General features: G+C 38.8%; 1 protein-coding gene across 8 annotated transcripts in view; it reads right to left on the reverse strand.

The window, feature by feature from the left end:
* The window catches only part of MTUS1 (microtubule associated scaffold protein 1), a 111,582-nt gene that overhangs the window by 70,987 nt on the left and 24,165 nt on the right, over positions 1-16,430 (reverse strand). For 7 of the 8 annotated variants that reach the window (XM_052682053.1, XM_052682055.1, XM_052682051.1 and 4 more), the window contains 2 exons: positions 8,940-11,168; positions 6,532-6,730 (listed from right to left, as the gene is read on the reverse strand). In XM_052682053.1, the coding sequence (XP_052538013.1) occupies positions 6,532-6,730; positions 8,940-10,994 (2,254 nt within the window). In that variant the 5' untranslated portion in view covers positions 10,995-11,168. The remainder of the gene's footprint in view (positions 1-6,531; positions 6,731-8,939; positions 11,169-16,430) is intronic. The other variant, XM_052682057.1, reaches the window with a different exon arrangement.

Here is a 16,430-nt window from a genome sequence, read left to right on the forward strand (position 1 = left end):
TTAACATCACTATGAGGAAGTTTCATCTATTTAGTCCTAGTGGGCACAGGGAAGAGTCACAATAACATAACATGAAGAAAGCTGAGGCAAAAGAAAATCACCGACTACACCCGATTACATTTGTCACCATTTTCTAGCTCCCTGGATCACATGCCCCTTTCATGTTGCACGCTAAGAATTTGTTGATAGTTCACACTTTTAATATCCATGTTATCACTACATACTTTTTCTTTATTATGTAGAAATTATGTACTCCATGCTTTGCATGAAAAGGAACCTCACTGCAGCAAAATATAAATACTGGGTTTTTTTTGGTTTGTTTTTGTTTTTGTTTTTTTGCTCAAGGATTTCTGTTTCTCTCCTCCTGTACTCCACCCAAAGAGAATTCAGAACTAACCAGTAAAGGTGAAAAATTATCTGAAGAGCCTCAGCATGTCCTTGCAAGTAAATGACTAGGTACAAAGAAATTCCCCTGCAGGGAACTGGTGGGCACATCACTCCTAAAGGAGAATATACTTCTAGCTACATACACATTTCTGACAGCATTCACATTTGAACTAGTAGTATCAGTCTATTCAGGTATGACAGTGCTTCTTGCTTCAAGTACAGGTGTACTTGAAGCTGAAATCCCAAAAGCTAGTAACAAGTTATGTGTAAAAAGTCTGGGAACTTCTATGGAAACTGAAGTTGCTAGGGATGGCACTATGGCATCAGAAAGATGCTGGAAGTTAACAGATACATAACACATTCAACATCGTACTGGAAATACTGTAGTCTTTGGAATAAATACCATTTAAGTTTACACTCAAACCTGGCCACCACCACCACCTCCTCTGTCTCCAAAAAACTCAAAAAGGCAGCTTCAAGAATATCAAGTCAGAGATAAATCCATCAACTTGCTTCTAAGTTATTCACTGTAAAAGATTCCATATTATTTTACAGTCAAAATAACTTGCAGCTTCTACTCATTTCTCATAACCCATTTGACTTATAAAATTTTGTTTTTTGAATGCTGAACCATACATACATAATGCTTACAAAACATTAATAACTACTGCATAATAAGAATGCTCCTTGTTAAGGAAATTAAACAAAAGAAAATAGGCACAAAAATGATAGCAAGATTTTCTGTTAGTGTATGCAGCCAAGACTAAAAGCAAATTCAGTGTGTCTAATCCATATTAGATCATTTTATGGCTCTTTTCTGCTTCAAAATGTAATTCAACCCTTCTGTACCTGAACGACGGCATCTCTATCTCACTAATAAACAACATTTCTCTTGAAGATCTCCTTCCCCAGATACAGCTTATAGAAAAGCAAGTTCAAAGAAAAGGAACAAACAGAACAGCATAGAGGAGTCACCTGCTCAGTTGGGCAAAATCACAAGGCAAGTCATGTCATTTATGAACCTACTTGAGGCAAACGAGTTTCTTTCTATGGACATCTGGCAGCAGTGTTCTTTCAGTAGGGAGCATTCGGAGCATTCTCCAAGTTCCCCTTTGTTTGCAGGTTCTGTCTGGATAACACTGAGGACAGACTGAAGCTCTGTGTCATGCCATGGACACATCTACCCTCACAGAAACCCATGTATTAATTTCCTCCTTCCCACACTTACAAAGAGAGATATGAGAGTTTTAAGTTCATTTAACACAGACTTTAATTAGTCTAATGAAGCACTGCACATGTATTAAAGAGAGAAGGAACCAATTATAATGGACTCATGAGTGTAAGGACAAATGATGACCTTGAACCAGTTATTCTATGAAGAACCTGCTCTGAAGATCCATAAAAGAGGCTGGATTTTCAGGGGGAGACAGGGGAAAGCACATAAAAATAGTGGCTGAAATTAAATTTTAAACCTTATTTGCAGACTGGTGCATTTCAGATTTGTTCGTGAGAAAGTATATGGATATCTTTACAGGTTAACTCCCCAGTCCAGCTTTTTGATAAAGACCCAGGAGTCCCAGGCCAGAGAATCTGGAAGTTGTGTTTGCTTTTTGAAATATTTTGTTTCCTCTTGGCAGCACATGAATACAATTTTGGAGAGTCAGATGGTAGATAGGAGGAATGATAAAAGCTGGAAAGTGATTTGCAGTTACTATGTTTGGTTGATCTTCTGGTTCAGTGTCAGCACAAAAACTTAAGACTGTGGGAATGCTTACTGAAACGAAGTTGTTTTGGTTCTGCTTCAGTAGTTTTGTGAAAGGCTATATACTTGATAATTCTGGACTTTTTGGTATATACATGTTTCCAAGGTGCATGAAAATCCACTGAAACCATTTGGTTTCAATTTTCTATCTGCAAAGTGTTTCTCTGTGAAATAAATAGCTACAACACTCAATAACGAACAGTCTTAATCTGCTTTAAATTCAGAAGCTTCCCTGAATAACACTTTTAAGTGCAAGATTGAGGGGGAAAAAAAGAAAAAAAAAGACAAACAGAAGGAATTTAGTAATAATGAATAAAAAAAAATTAGTATCTCAAAATATCACTGAAATCTTTTGTAGCTTAATGCAAGTTACGTGTACTTGCTATAGAATAGGAACAATTATTCCCACAACCCAGTTCAGCCAGTTGCAGCACATCAGAGAAGTCCTTCAGGATGATCAACAAAAAAGGGTTCATCTATCCAAGATTCTCAAGGAAAATGGAATTCAAACAGCTGAACTTCCCTTAATCCAAGCTTTCATTACTCTAGTTAAATGCCATGAAAATATTAGCAAGAGAGGAAGAAGGAATACCATTAGCTTAAATTCACAGAGGAGTAACTAAAGATCAAGATAATAAATCAGATGGTAGTGACGTGAATCATGGAAAAAATAAAAAAAGGTACCTAAAACATCAGAAGTAACTGTCAGATGAACTGCACTTTAGAAACATAGGCAAAAGACATTTTCATTCTGAAAATGATTTCATATAGCTTTCATTAATTTCTGGAAGTCTTTGACAGTAAGCAGTAGAAAAATACTTTAAAGTCTTCAAATAGTGCCTATTATGTGTCAGATATGACACAGCTCCTATCACTAAGAAATCAACAACAACATGAAGTTTCATACAACAACAACAAAAAAAGATTAAACCATAACTTTCAGCTAAAGCAGAAGCATAGGTAAAGTAGTAGCATACTGGAAATTGTAAGTGCATTTAAAGCTCTGCTCCTTTACGAACTTACTGGTGGTTTGTAGTCAGCAGTACAAGGAAAAAAATGCAGTGGTAGGCATTTATCTTTTATATCTAAAATAAATCTCTTGTATTCCTATTTTATACTTTTCAAAGCCAAAACAATTTCTTGATGTTCAGACTGTCATAGTGCTTCACATGCATTTTCTGATGCAGCTGACAGCAGAAGAATTTGGAGCAACATTCTATAGAATCAAAGCTTCTTGGCTTCTTCAGTTCCCCTCACATCTCCCTTCAAGTCAAAATAAGGCCTGAGTCTTTCCAAACCATACTACCTCAACCATTAGCAAGATATTACCATGCCAGTGTGTTTATCTATATCCAATGAGAAGGCTGCACACATTAGCTGGGGTTAAAAACAATAGTTGCTTTCATTTCTGGCCTGATACAAAATCCTGAACTAAGGCTCCAGAATTACACACACCTTCCAGTAAGGATCAGGTGACTCAAACACATTACTCTGTCTTAAATTCTGATAGGTATTTTTATTAATAGAAAAAGAGGCATGCTGCTCATCTGTCATCCAGTATCACGCAAGTCTTCATGTTCCACTGTGAAAAAGTTATCTACAGGGAATTATGATTTTTGTCCAAGAACAAGCATGAGATTACAAGTCATTCTCTCTCACAGAGAAAAGGAGGTCTCTAGCTTGCATCTGTGACTCAAATTTCTAGATTTGCAAGTCACCACTGTTGCAGAAATGGAATTTCTAAATTTCTCAAATCACCTTTGCACACTGAATCAAGTTGGACTCAGCTCTTAAAAAAGAAACAATTGGTTCCTAATTCATAAAAACTCCAAAATCCAGCCAAGATGAGCTAACGCTGGTGAATAGTAGTATACTTTGGGGGAAAAAAAAAAAAAAAAGAAAATATTATTTCTAGTTTAATGAGCTCTTCAAATAACCTCAAAGTACATAAAGCTTAAAATATGAGTTTTCTTCTTCTCCTTTTGTAAACTCTCTCTGCTGTCTTTTATTTGGAGAATGATCAAGGAATTTCCTTAGAACACATGCTCCTTATTGATGTACTGTGCTACAACCAAAATGTCAGTTTTCTTTAGAAGAGAAAAAAAAAAAAAAAAAAAAAAAAAAAAAAAAAAAAAAACCACAACAAAACACCAAGATTTCAACTCCTGCAAAGTTGTGATCTAATTGGCATCTCACACTGGGCATTTTTTCTTTTATTTCTTGGGTGCAGGGGAGTTTTCTGTTTACCTATCAAAATGACAGTGATACAATCTATTGCTCATGAGTTCTTTATTACTCTGAGAACATGCATGTAAATACATTTTGAACAGACCGACTGCTTGTCTCCCCCAGCACACAAGTGATGACATACTAGACCATCATGTTTCTCTTGCGTTCCTGTCCTATTACCCAAATATACCCAAAAACTGGTTAAGAGTTAGTTCAACCAAGTTGTTAGGATTCGGATAGTTAAGACTCATCTTAACAAGTACCAGACAAAGTCTGAATTCAGTGCTGACACAGTTATGGGCAATGTGGGCTGGATTATACGACCTCCAGAAGTCCTTTCCATCCTGGATTTAGCTAGCCTGCCTATATCGCAGAGAAATCCTAACAGGAAACAATGACAGCTACTGAACAAGATACTTATCTGTGCTGCTGGAACCACAGTGAGGTACATGTTTAATAATTAATTGTTCAAATTACTTAAACTGAAAGAAATCATTCCCTACGCTAAGCTTCAGCTACAATAACGGGGAATTCACAAGCTGCCTCTTGGCCACAGTAAATGTATGTACAATTTTATCTCAAGAACTTTAAAAACAGATGTGGTAAACATCTGTGGACAGGGCTGCACCTGAAAGGTGTGGCCTGATAAAACAACGAGGCCTTTATAGTAAAACCAAGCAACTCCCACTTCTCCTTATTCTTATTTCCCCCCACCAGTGCTCCCATCATCTGATTCACAACAATACTGTGTTTATCAGGGAGCAAGGGAACACATTTAAGAATTTCCTTGGCAAGAGATAGAGCAAGTCAACCTGATGAAGTTTAATGTACCAAATCTACTTTGTAGCATAAGCAAAATAAAGGGTGAGATGTACTATGAACTGTGGGCATTGGTAAGGGGACAGGACAAGGCATTAAAGAAAATTCTCCCCAGCTGTAGCATTGAAGCTCTTGTCTCATCCAATCATAATGCAAAGGTTTTCAGTGTTGTGGTGCTGCTTTATGCTTTCATCTTAAGCAGCCAGTTACCAACACAAAAAATTCAGAAGGTGCTCTGACTTCTGCGGTTCTAAAATACAATGAGTTAAAGAGAGACAGCTAAAGAAATTTGTAGGGAAAAGGAATTTCATTCCAACAGCAAACTACTGTCCCTCCATTAAAAAAAAATAAAACAGATGTGTTTTCAGAATTAGAAGTTGTATCTATAACCAGCCATGCTTTCATGTATTTCTGTAATAGCTTCATAAAGCTAAATCAGAGAACAGAATAACTGTCTTTGAGAGACTCATCCCATAAAGAACAATACATACAGATCTTAATCACAATTCACCACTTTTATTTAATTAAGTGAAGTATTTTGGACTGTTGTATAACTTTGGATTGGGTGGGTAAAAAAAAAAAAAAAAAAGACCATTTTACTGCATGTCCTGGAGTAAGCACACCTTTTAAGCTACAGTGTAGTCACTGTTTTGTAGCACAGTCATTTATAGCCAAGCTGCCTTCATAGTTAGATATACTTCCATATTTAGTTTTTTAAAAAGCACAAGTTACAAGAGTATTTCTGAATCTACCATACAACTACAGAATGTAGTTTGCACACACCAGAACAGCAGCCTAGAATCTACTTTTGGGATCCTTTTTTTTCCCCTCTCAGTATAAGTCATTCTGAGTTTAATTAGCAGCTGAAGCAGCAGTCTCTAATTTTGTTTTATCCTTCCTAGAAACTGTAGAGCTATATCAAAATTAGGTTGAGAAAATATGGTACATACTGAACTGAGGGCCCACTCCCTTTGGAGTACTATATAGATGCTTACTATAAATGCTTTGTACTAGAGCTCTGCATTTTCTCCTTTTCAGTTACACATCTTTTGAATAATTTCAGTTTTACTTCCACAAAGGTCTTTTATATAACTAAACTATAAATAATGTTTAGATACCATTTTCCCTCATAACCACCTTCCTTACAAGATGAGATTTAAATATGATTAGATAAAATCCACTTTTTTAAGACCTGTAATTCTGATTAATTCACATTTAGTATCAAAAATACAACTCTGCACCATCAAATAAGTTCTGTCTGAAAGTACATTAAATGCAGTATCTTAACTTAAAGAAACTCTATGTGGTAGCATCCCAATCAAAATTCATCTTACCAGAGCTTGACGATAGAACAGTTCCTCTCTGAGAAGGTGCTTTGATTGTGCAAGTGTTTTTATTTTCACTTCCCCTCCTCAAGGGAAACACAGATGGCACCATTTTAACCTTGGACACTGATGCATTTCGTAGAGCGACTGGGCTTTTCTTTGGTGTATTTTTCTCTTGTGCATTCTCACCTTTCACAGAAGGCATCTGCTTTAAAACAGATGATAAAAAAGCAGTAGATCATGACTGTCAGAAGCTGAGGAGTACCCTTCCTGGCATCTGTAATGAAATACTGAGCATACAGGTAAGTGACACATTTAGCTGTTTGCTGTCACAGAGTCCACCAGAGATGCAGTCAGTCATACCACCTGCAGTTCACAGCTTCAAAACCCTCTCTTAAATTGCTTTTGCAACACAAAACTAGAAGTTTAAAAACAGTCACTAATAATGACAGAGATTACTTTATGTCAGAGTTCTTTCTTTTCTTGTCCCTCCATGCTTCAATTTGAGCTGTTTAAATACGACTGTGCCCAAACAAGATTACTTTTTAAAAGTCTTTAAACCAAGCAGCTAGCTACGTTAATGAACTAAGTTGTTGCTGATCATGTCTACCCAAAACGTAACAGCCACTGTCATAGGTTTCCCTGCACAGGTCTTAAACTGTGACAGAGAAACAAGTAAACCTTCCCACATTGAGGAATTTAAGAATGTACCTGAGACAGATTTAAAATAACGAGTTCATAGGTAGTGCTTTATCTTTTATACAGAACTCTTGTTCTAGCTCATATATGCACTTGTTCATGACAATTCATGCTGAAAAACCATGCTCACAGATGTAAGCCTATGAGCACATACAGATGTCCTTGTAGTTTTTTTGTGATTCAATGCAATAAGCAATAATTTGGACATATTATGCACTTTCCACTTTTGATTACAATCCCCATTTTCAGAAATTAATCCGCACCTTACAGAAGAAAATGTACAAAGTTCAATCTAGCTGATTACTGAGCATTTTAGATTATTTGCTCTATGGAGTTACTGAGTCTCAGCAGAATAATTAGTATTGCAAAGGCTTCCATCTCTGAACTGGTTGAATTGAAAGCATTCTCTTCAATCTGTGATTCAGAAAGTAGTGGGTAATGTAGCATACAAACTTTAAAATACTTCAAAATTAGAAAGTTCATGTTATTAATTTCTTCTGTAACGCTTCAGAAATGGACAGCTGCTTCCATTCTACCTACAGTACATTCCTTATACTGAGTTTTAGTAAAGCTTTTTTTCTATCGAAGCAGTGAAGACTAACAAAAATTCAGACAACTCCAGGCTTCATCAGTAAGTACACTGCCTCCATTTCACTGAGTAAACTAAGATTTACTCAGCCCTGAAGCTCTTTCCTTCTTTCCCACTGTTCCTTTTCTGTGAAACCTCTTTCAGCTTATGTGAAAGCAACACGTTTCTCCTGACAGGTAGCTGACTAGTCCAACAATATTTTCCAATCCATCATGCATGCATACCTTCCAGCCAGGAAGTTTGTACCTTCCAGTTGGCTTACTCTCCCAGAAAAAGGTATGTGTCATCTGCATAAAGCATAATTCCTAGCTACTCTTAACTATTCTAATGAGTTCCATTTTTACTTCAAATAAAGAACTCGCAAACTATTCAAAGTAGACAGTTAAACTAATAAGTTAAAAGTGTTTCACCAAATTGCTGGTCTGAGAATTCTGCATTACTTGTTAAGATACGTTTAACATTTCTATGAAAAAAAATTTAAAAATTATGTTTTAGAACTAAAGTATGTTTTGAAAGAAAAAAGATTATTGAAAACAGAAGTTTATTTTTAAGATAAACTTAAAATACTCAGAATTACAGTATCACTAAAATTGTACTGATAATGTGCACATTAAAGTTACATTTTTAAAAATCACAGAATCACAGAATTGTAGTGTTTGGAAAGGACCTTTAGAGATCATCAAGCCCAACCCCCCATGCTGAAGCAGGTTCCCTACAGCAGATTGCAAAATCTTAACAAGTGGCAATATACAGTTTTGTTAGTTAGACTGTATTAAGATGCATGTGCTTCTATTAGAATAATAGAATCCTGACTATATTGAACTAAAAAAAAATTCACAAAAAAATTTAAACCACGGAATAAGATGAAGGTTGACAACAGTAAAAAGCACTTGAGGTCAAGTGCTAATTGCTTACTCTGAAGTTCAAAGAGTTTGCAATTTTTTTTTTTTTAATTTTTCTCTCCTTTTGGTAGGAAGAGACTGCAACCCAGAAATCAATGTTACAACTACTTTTGTAGACACAAAACCCATTCAACAGTTGCCATCCAAAACCCATTCCACTGTGCAGTACAGAAGCCCCGTTCTTCAAGTGCACAAAACATTTAATGAAGTCAAGGAAAAAAGCTTACCACAGGAACTGAGTGCAGGACAAACGTTTCATTTGCCACATCTTTTAACAGCGGCGCTTCCAGAATTCCCATGTTGCAGTTTTGCTCTTTTTCACTTCTGTTTGGACAGATGTTTTGAGCACAGGGCTGCACTAAGGAGTCTGAAGTGTCCATTTCATCATTCAGCATCTCTTTTGAGTCTTCTCCACACGTTGGAAGCACAGCAACAGCCAAGGAGCACACTGAATTGGTAGCACTCGCTTCACCGGTGTCTCCCAGATTCTGCTTCAGCGCAGGTGTCTTTGAAGTCCTGTGGGAAACGGTTCTCGGATGTGTTGTGGCGTGCACTACTTGGCTAGCAAAGAGGTGTTTCTTAAGATGCAGCTTATGGGGCTTATTCACAGGCAGTTCCACTTTCATATCTTTAGCTAAATCTGTTTTCTTTTTCAGCACTTTTGCAGAAGGGGACAGTTGCCTGGGGGAAGCAACTAGTGAGGATGAGGAGGCGGTTGATTTTTTTGGTGATTGAGGAGACTGTCTTAAGGGCTCGCTCTCTCTTGACTGGAGTACAGGCCTAGACATTACCTTTGGCTTCACGTTTTTGAAATTAGGTTTGGGAAAATTAACAATCTCACATTTCCTTGATTTGGTTATTGATGACACAATAGGCGATCTGCCCACTGTTCTTCCCGCAATTTGACCTGAACTAGTTTTAAGCGAAGGCCTTCGGTTATGCTCTCCTACAAGCATCGCGTTTGGTCTTAGTTTAGAAGACTTGTCTCCAAGTTCTGTCACAGATGGAACAGGAAAAGTTATGGGTTTTGTTCGCTCTTTAGGAGTTGAAGTAAATAGAGCAGTATCGCTTTCACTAGCCACAGGACTGAAGACCAAAAAAGTTGCTTCACATTTCAGTTCCGGTTTAACTGTTCTCTTTAGTTTTGGTACACTGCAAGGTAGCGCTTCAGACACAAAAGGAGTGTTGTGCTTATACCGAAAAGCAGCATTTCCAGGGACGCTTTGTTCTTTGGTTAAGGGTTCACTGGTTTTCTTCAATACTTGCTTTCCAATGTTTTCTACTGGTAGAAGGTACATGTTACTGCCAGGACTATCCATACATGTCCGACCAATGGAATTCCTGGTTTCATCACAATCAGCAGTATTCTGAAAGACTTTTACTTGCTGATCTTCACAAGTGAAAATGTATGGTGATAATTCAGCTTGTTCATGAGGATTAATACATCTAGCAGCTTGTTTTTCAGACTGTGCTGCTGTTTCCAATTGTTCTCTGTCAATGTTACTAGTATTTTCTATATCGAGTTTAACACCTGCAGAGGCAGGATAACATACTTCAAAATCAGCAGAGGCCTCTAGGCTTCCTGAAGCCACTACCGTAAAAGACAAATTTGGTGTTTTTTCTGCACCCAATTTCTCTTCCTTATCTCCTTCATCATAAGGGATTAGCATTTCCCCCAGATGCATATCATTTTGATCAGTTTCCACTGTTCCACTTACAATGTTAGTAACATCAAATGTGCTCTGGTGACAGCGTACCCTGTTTTCTATCATGGACTGTGTGCACTGCTCTGAAGCAGGATGCAGTAGCACACAGTTTGATTCAGTCTGACTGTAAGGCATTGATTGTTCAGTAGTTTGAGCTTGCATTTTTGTCACAGCCACATTACCTTTCAGGAAGTTTGTTGTTTCTTTCAAGTCACAATTCAAAGGATATACACTACTCTGCTCAGTCAGAGAAGAGTTGCATACAGTATCTTTATCTCCCAAGAGAATTCCTCCTTGGCAGTTGTATTTAGCAGGCACCCTTGGCAGATGAAATGCTTCAATACACTGCTGTTTTAAAAGAATACTTCCAAAGTCACTCTTATCTTCAAGAACAGCATCACCTTCATTCTCGGTCACTATATTTTGGTCAGTTGAATCACCATGTAACTTGGCAGCACAATTCTTTGAAGGAAGCGTAGCTTTGTCACATGTGTAGTCATTTCCATTTTCATCCCTTATAAGTAAGGAAGACTTCAAGCCATTCTTCGCTTTGTCATCTGACCTTTCAATATTCATCCTGAAGGCTAAATTTTAAACAATTTTCATTTTACACTTATTTAAAACCCCAGAGAATGCAGACTTCTGAATTTTGCAGAATAAACAGCTTTTCCCTGGAACATGTTCAGCTGCATGAGAGACATTTAAAAAGCAGTTTCTTGTTTTTGCGCTTTCCAATAGGATTCAAAAGTTCTAGGATTAAAATGAAATGAAAAGTGATTAGCCAAACCAGGATTTTACAACATTAAGCATTCTTAAGCAGTTGGTCTCTACTTGAATCAAGTGCAGCCATTTTGACAAACTTTGACCACTTTTCCCAACTGAAGAACAGGGAAATAAGAGAGGAGTTGAACATTGAATAAAGTCTTTTTCTACGACTGGGTGACCAGACTGGTAGATGAGGGAAAGGCTGTTGATGTAGTCTACCTAGACTTCAGCAAAGCCTTTGACATGGTCTCTCACAGTATCCTTCTACGGAAAACTGGCTGCCTGTGGCTTGGACAGTTTTACCCTCCATTGGATAAGGAACTGGCTGGAGGGCCATGCTCAACAGGTGGTGGTCAGTGGAGTGAAGTCTAGCTGGCGACCTCTTTCAAGTGGTGTCCCTCAGGGGTCGGTGCTGGGGCCATTCTTTTTAATATCTTCATTGATGACTTAGATGAAGGGATTGAGTGTACCCTGAGTAAGTTTGCAGATGACACCAAGTTGGGAGGTGATGTCGATCTGCCTGAGGGTAGGGAAGCCCTGCAGAGGGATCTGGGTAAGCTGGATCGCTGGGCCAAGGTGAATGGGATGAGGTTTAACAAGGCCAAGTGTCAGGTCCTGCACTTTGGCCACAATAATCCCATGCAGCGTTACAGGCTTGGGGATGAGTGGCTGGATGACTGTGAAGAGGAAAGGGACCTGGGGGTGTTGGTTGATGCTCGGCTGAACATGAGCCGACAGTGTGCCCAGGTGGCCAAGAGGGCCAATGGCATCCTGGCCTGCATTAGAAATAGTGTGGCCAGCAGGAGCAGGGAGGTGATCATCCCCCTCAGCACTGGTGAGGCCGCACCTTGAGTACTGCGTTCAGTTTTGAGCCCCTCACTACAAGAAAGACATTGAGGCCCTGGAACGTGTCCAGAGAAGGGCAATGAAACTGGTGAGGGGTCTGGAGCACAAGCCTTATGAGGAACGGCTGAGGGAGCTGGGATTGTTCAGTCTGGAGAAGAGGAGGCTCAGGGGAGACCTCACTGCACTTTACAACTTCCTGAAGGGAGGTTGTGATAAAAAAGGGTCTGGCCTCTTCTCCCAAGCAAATAGTAGGATCCGAGGAAATGGCCAGAAGTTGTACCAGAGGAGGTTTAGGTTGGACATTAGGAGAAACTTTTTCTCTCAGAGGGTGGTCAGGCACTGGAATGGCTGCCCAGGGAAGTGGTGGAGTTGCCGTCCCTGGCAGTGTTCAAGAGGCACCTGGATGAGGATGGTTTAGTAGCTTGTGGTACTGGGAATGGGAGGGTGATTGGACTAGATGATCTCGCAGGTCGTTTCCAACCTTGCGATTCTGTGATTCTATTCTATGATTCCCACACACCTGTAACGATATATTCCAGCTCTCCTATCAAAGAACGGGAAGAAGGAGGACACTGGCATTGAAAACAATGGGAAACAGGTCAGAGTTTTAACTAAAATGCAAACACAAATGTGGTATCCTTAAATGAGGATATGGACAAAGTGACGTATTTGAAAGTCAGTGAAAGGAAAACAGCAGAACGTGAACATCAGAATTATGCATATAAGAGTGATGAAATAATGAACATTCATATAAGAAATACATCAAAGTCTGAAGTGACTTAACTGCACTTAAATACAGTGAGTAGCAGAACCCTAATGAACTGAAACTCCAGGAAAACAGAGATACTTAACTGTACTATCAACCATCTTTACAGGGGTGACACAGAGAGTATATAACCATTTCAGAAACAAAAACAAGGGAAAGAAAAAACACTTTGAGAAATACTCCTAAAAAATGTAAAAATAAAGCCAGAGCAATAAATAACATCAAAGGTAAGTTACTAAAAGCAAGAATTTATCATTCAAAAAGCTGGCATTTCCTCATAAACCTCATTTTCTTTAGCTGCAAACATACCATGAATAGTTACATTCTTAAAGTCTTTTTCAGCTGAGCAAAAGCGTAAAGCTTTTCCAGACATGCTCTAGGGCCATGAATAGTTCTGAGCATAAAAGTAGCACTCCAAGTAAGACTGTTCTAGATTTACATGAGTTTGTATGCTCATGACAGTCTAAATGCAGAGAGACTTCTAGAAAGAAAAGACCACAGCCTTTTCTTTACACACGACTTTTTACCTTCAATCTGAGGTAGATGCTTGAAGTCCATGGAACAAGAAAATTAGCCACCAAAATAAGGCACTAATCCGCTCCCTGCTTCCTTTTCTCAATTCCAAAACAAAAATCACTGAGGATAAAAATCTGGACTAGATAGACCCTGCTTAAACTCTCCCAGTTTCTAATAGCTCCAGATCCTCTGACTGCTCACTGTTATTCAACCCCTACAGAAGCATGAGCAACAGTGGTACCCTTATTTCAATTCTCTATTATGAAACATGAGGTAGGTTCAAGAGTTCTTCCACAGAAGTCTTCCCTTAAGGCTGGGCAAGAACCTGTCCTGAACAATCTTCCATCCAGTTAATTTGATCACAGAATCAACTGTTGAAAAATGTCTGTAAACTTTGCTTCCGCTGTTGTTTTGATATATTAAAACTAGTTGCTTCTTGTTTGGAGGCTAACTCATAACACACCATACAGCTTGCCCAGCTAGTCATGCAGCAAGAAGTTAAGAGGTTCCATTTTGATTTAGCATTTGCTCTGATGCAACGACCATTCTAACCTCTTTCAAGCGCTTTCACACAATAGAAAAGTAGGGAACTCTAGTATGCCACTTCACAAAGCTGAGATCTCAAGAACTTAAAAGAATGATACCTTAGCTTAATATGGATTGCTGATTTGTCAAAATTTGAAACAGGAGCATTGAATTAAACTTTGATACCATCAATGCTTAAGAAGTCCCAGAAAAACAGAAGCAGGTTTGAGACCGAATAGAAAAATCAAGAAATTGTTTAAGCCGAATATGAGTATGTGCACGTGTACTAATAGAAATCTGCTCAGTCCAGGTTCCCACATAATGAGAACATTCACAAAAACATACCATTGATGCAATTATTTTTAAAGCAGCTTTTCACTTCAGCAATCAATATTTTCAATATCAACTAGACTAGATTCAAGGTTGGTTCTGCTTTGTATAGACATTTGGAGTTTAAAAGTAACTTCCATAAAAACAGGGAGACTTCCTAAGGCTTAAAAATAGTATAGAACAAAATCTGTAATAGAAAGTTAGCTCTCAAAAATTAAGGTTCTGTATCTCTGTAGGCACTTAAATATGTTAACTGGGTCTATGAGCTTCCAGATAGTGAGAAATTCCTCTGACTTAAGAGCTGCTATAGACAAAACAACTGCCTTTCCAAACTACATCTTTCCAAGAATACATTGCTCCTGATGAACTGAAAGAGTCAGGGAATTCTCTAAACTAAATACTACTACTGAGCTCTGAATTTAGTTACCAGACCTCTTAGGCTTTTCCTTTCCACAGCAGATATATAAAACCTTAAGGGAACAGAAGCAATGCTTTGGAAAAAAGGGAAGCCAGCTTGGAAAGCAGGCTCTTCTAAGAAGAGCACTGTCCATCTTCAGGTGGCCCCAGACTCAGCACACACTACAACATACGAAGTAGGACTCAGAGCAAAGATCTTGCAGCTTCTATTTATCTACATGGAGTGCTGCTGGGCTGGGAAGGTTTGAACATGTGCTATAGAAGTACAGGGGACAGACACCAAGTGTCTGCTAGTTCAGTGTTGGGTAAATAAGAGTCAAAACAATATGAATTAATATAAATAAATCAAGCTGCAAGATCCCAAACTGCTTCAAGAATGCAAGCCCGTTCAAATGTATTACACTTAAAAGGCTGACAGCAATATGACGCTTTTCCTGGTGTTCCATCTGAAACTGGATGCTTTCACCCACACAGTCACCATGTTTACTCAAACCCACCAGCTCTGTTTGCACAGCCTGTACCAAGGGACACAGCGGAGATCTGAAAGAAAAGGGTGTGCCTCTACAAGCGGGAAAGCAGCCTGGAAGTGCTCCAGGCAGCTCGCTGTACTTGAATGCTATGCTCAAGGCATCTTCAGTATCCATACTTCAGCAGAAAGCTGTATTACACTGCCACAATTAACACTCAGAAGTTGGGAATTATTTTAAAATATGTTCTGGGAGAACTCTGCATTCAGAAGACTGGTCCAGTGACTTTTCTTAAAAAGTAAAGCAAGTGCTCCTCCTACTTAGCTAAGATATTTGCAAAGATATTTGAAAGAAGTGTCTAGAACTGGAACCTAGCATTTGAGGATCTGGAAGCACAGCCACCTGATCATGAAGTTCTGTGTGTTCACATGCCTTTCCTCACACTGTTTTACAGCAGCAGGAAAGGTGAAACTCACAGATGTAGGAGATAAGCACACACAGGCCGGTGACAAATCCTAGCTGTAAAAGCAGTGCAAGTAAACAAATGTATTTTATGAGTTGTGATTAAGTGCATGATCAAACAAAACCAAAGCTATGTCTTGGAATGGGCAGATCAGAATACCAACAAGCCTCTCGCTTGAATATTCTGGTAGCTTCCATTGCTAGGACTCAATCAGGCACTCATTCTCGGCTCCATTAAGACAACATTCATGGCTAGAAGAAGCATGGAGTTTTCTGGGGGGGGTGCAGTATGCATGGTCACCTGTGCTCAGAATTATCACTGGCTTGGCTTTTGGGCTATTGCTACCACAAACAAAGCCACTGCACAGTTTTCCATGAGATCAATATTCAGTCTGCCCCTCTTTAACAATTTCCAAGAACGATGAAGCTTCTCCTTCCTGGTTAAATTAGTTAACTTTTCAATGAAACGTTCCTGGATTTTCTGTGAGGTGGTTGGTTTGTTTGTTTGTTGTTTTTAAGTCAGCTCCCATACAATCAAGGATAAAGTTTCAGGTCAAAATGAAAGCAGGAAGCTAGAACTTAAGACAATACGCATTCATTGTTATGGCACTCCCTTAGCAGATCAAGGTCCAAGTCCTACTTGTTGACAAATCTGATTGAACAGCTGAGCACAGATTGGACTGATGTTCACCAACCCCAACTCAGTGTTCCAACTTATTTGACTACATGTGGTTACATATACTGCTCACCTAGTCTAACACCTGCATCTTGGATAAACTGCTGATTTCTCCATTTCTGCCATTAAACTCTATACAGAAGCAGGTACAGGGCACCAGTACAGAACAGCTACTACACCTGGGACTTTTACCACAAATTCAGGAGCAGGGGAAAGAATGCGGGGTGTTGCTGTGTGCTTCT

Source organism: Tympanuchus pallidicinctus, unplaced genomic scaffold (assembly GCF_026119805.1).
Source record: "Tympanuchus pallidicinctus isolate F22 unplaced genomic scaffold, pur_lepc_1.0 scaffold2, whole genome shotgun sequence".
Classification (NCBI taxonomy): Eukaryota; Metazoa; Chordata; class Aves; order Galliformes; family Phasianidae; genus Tympanuchus; species Tympanuchus pallidicinctus.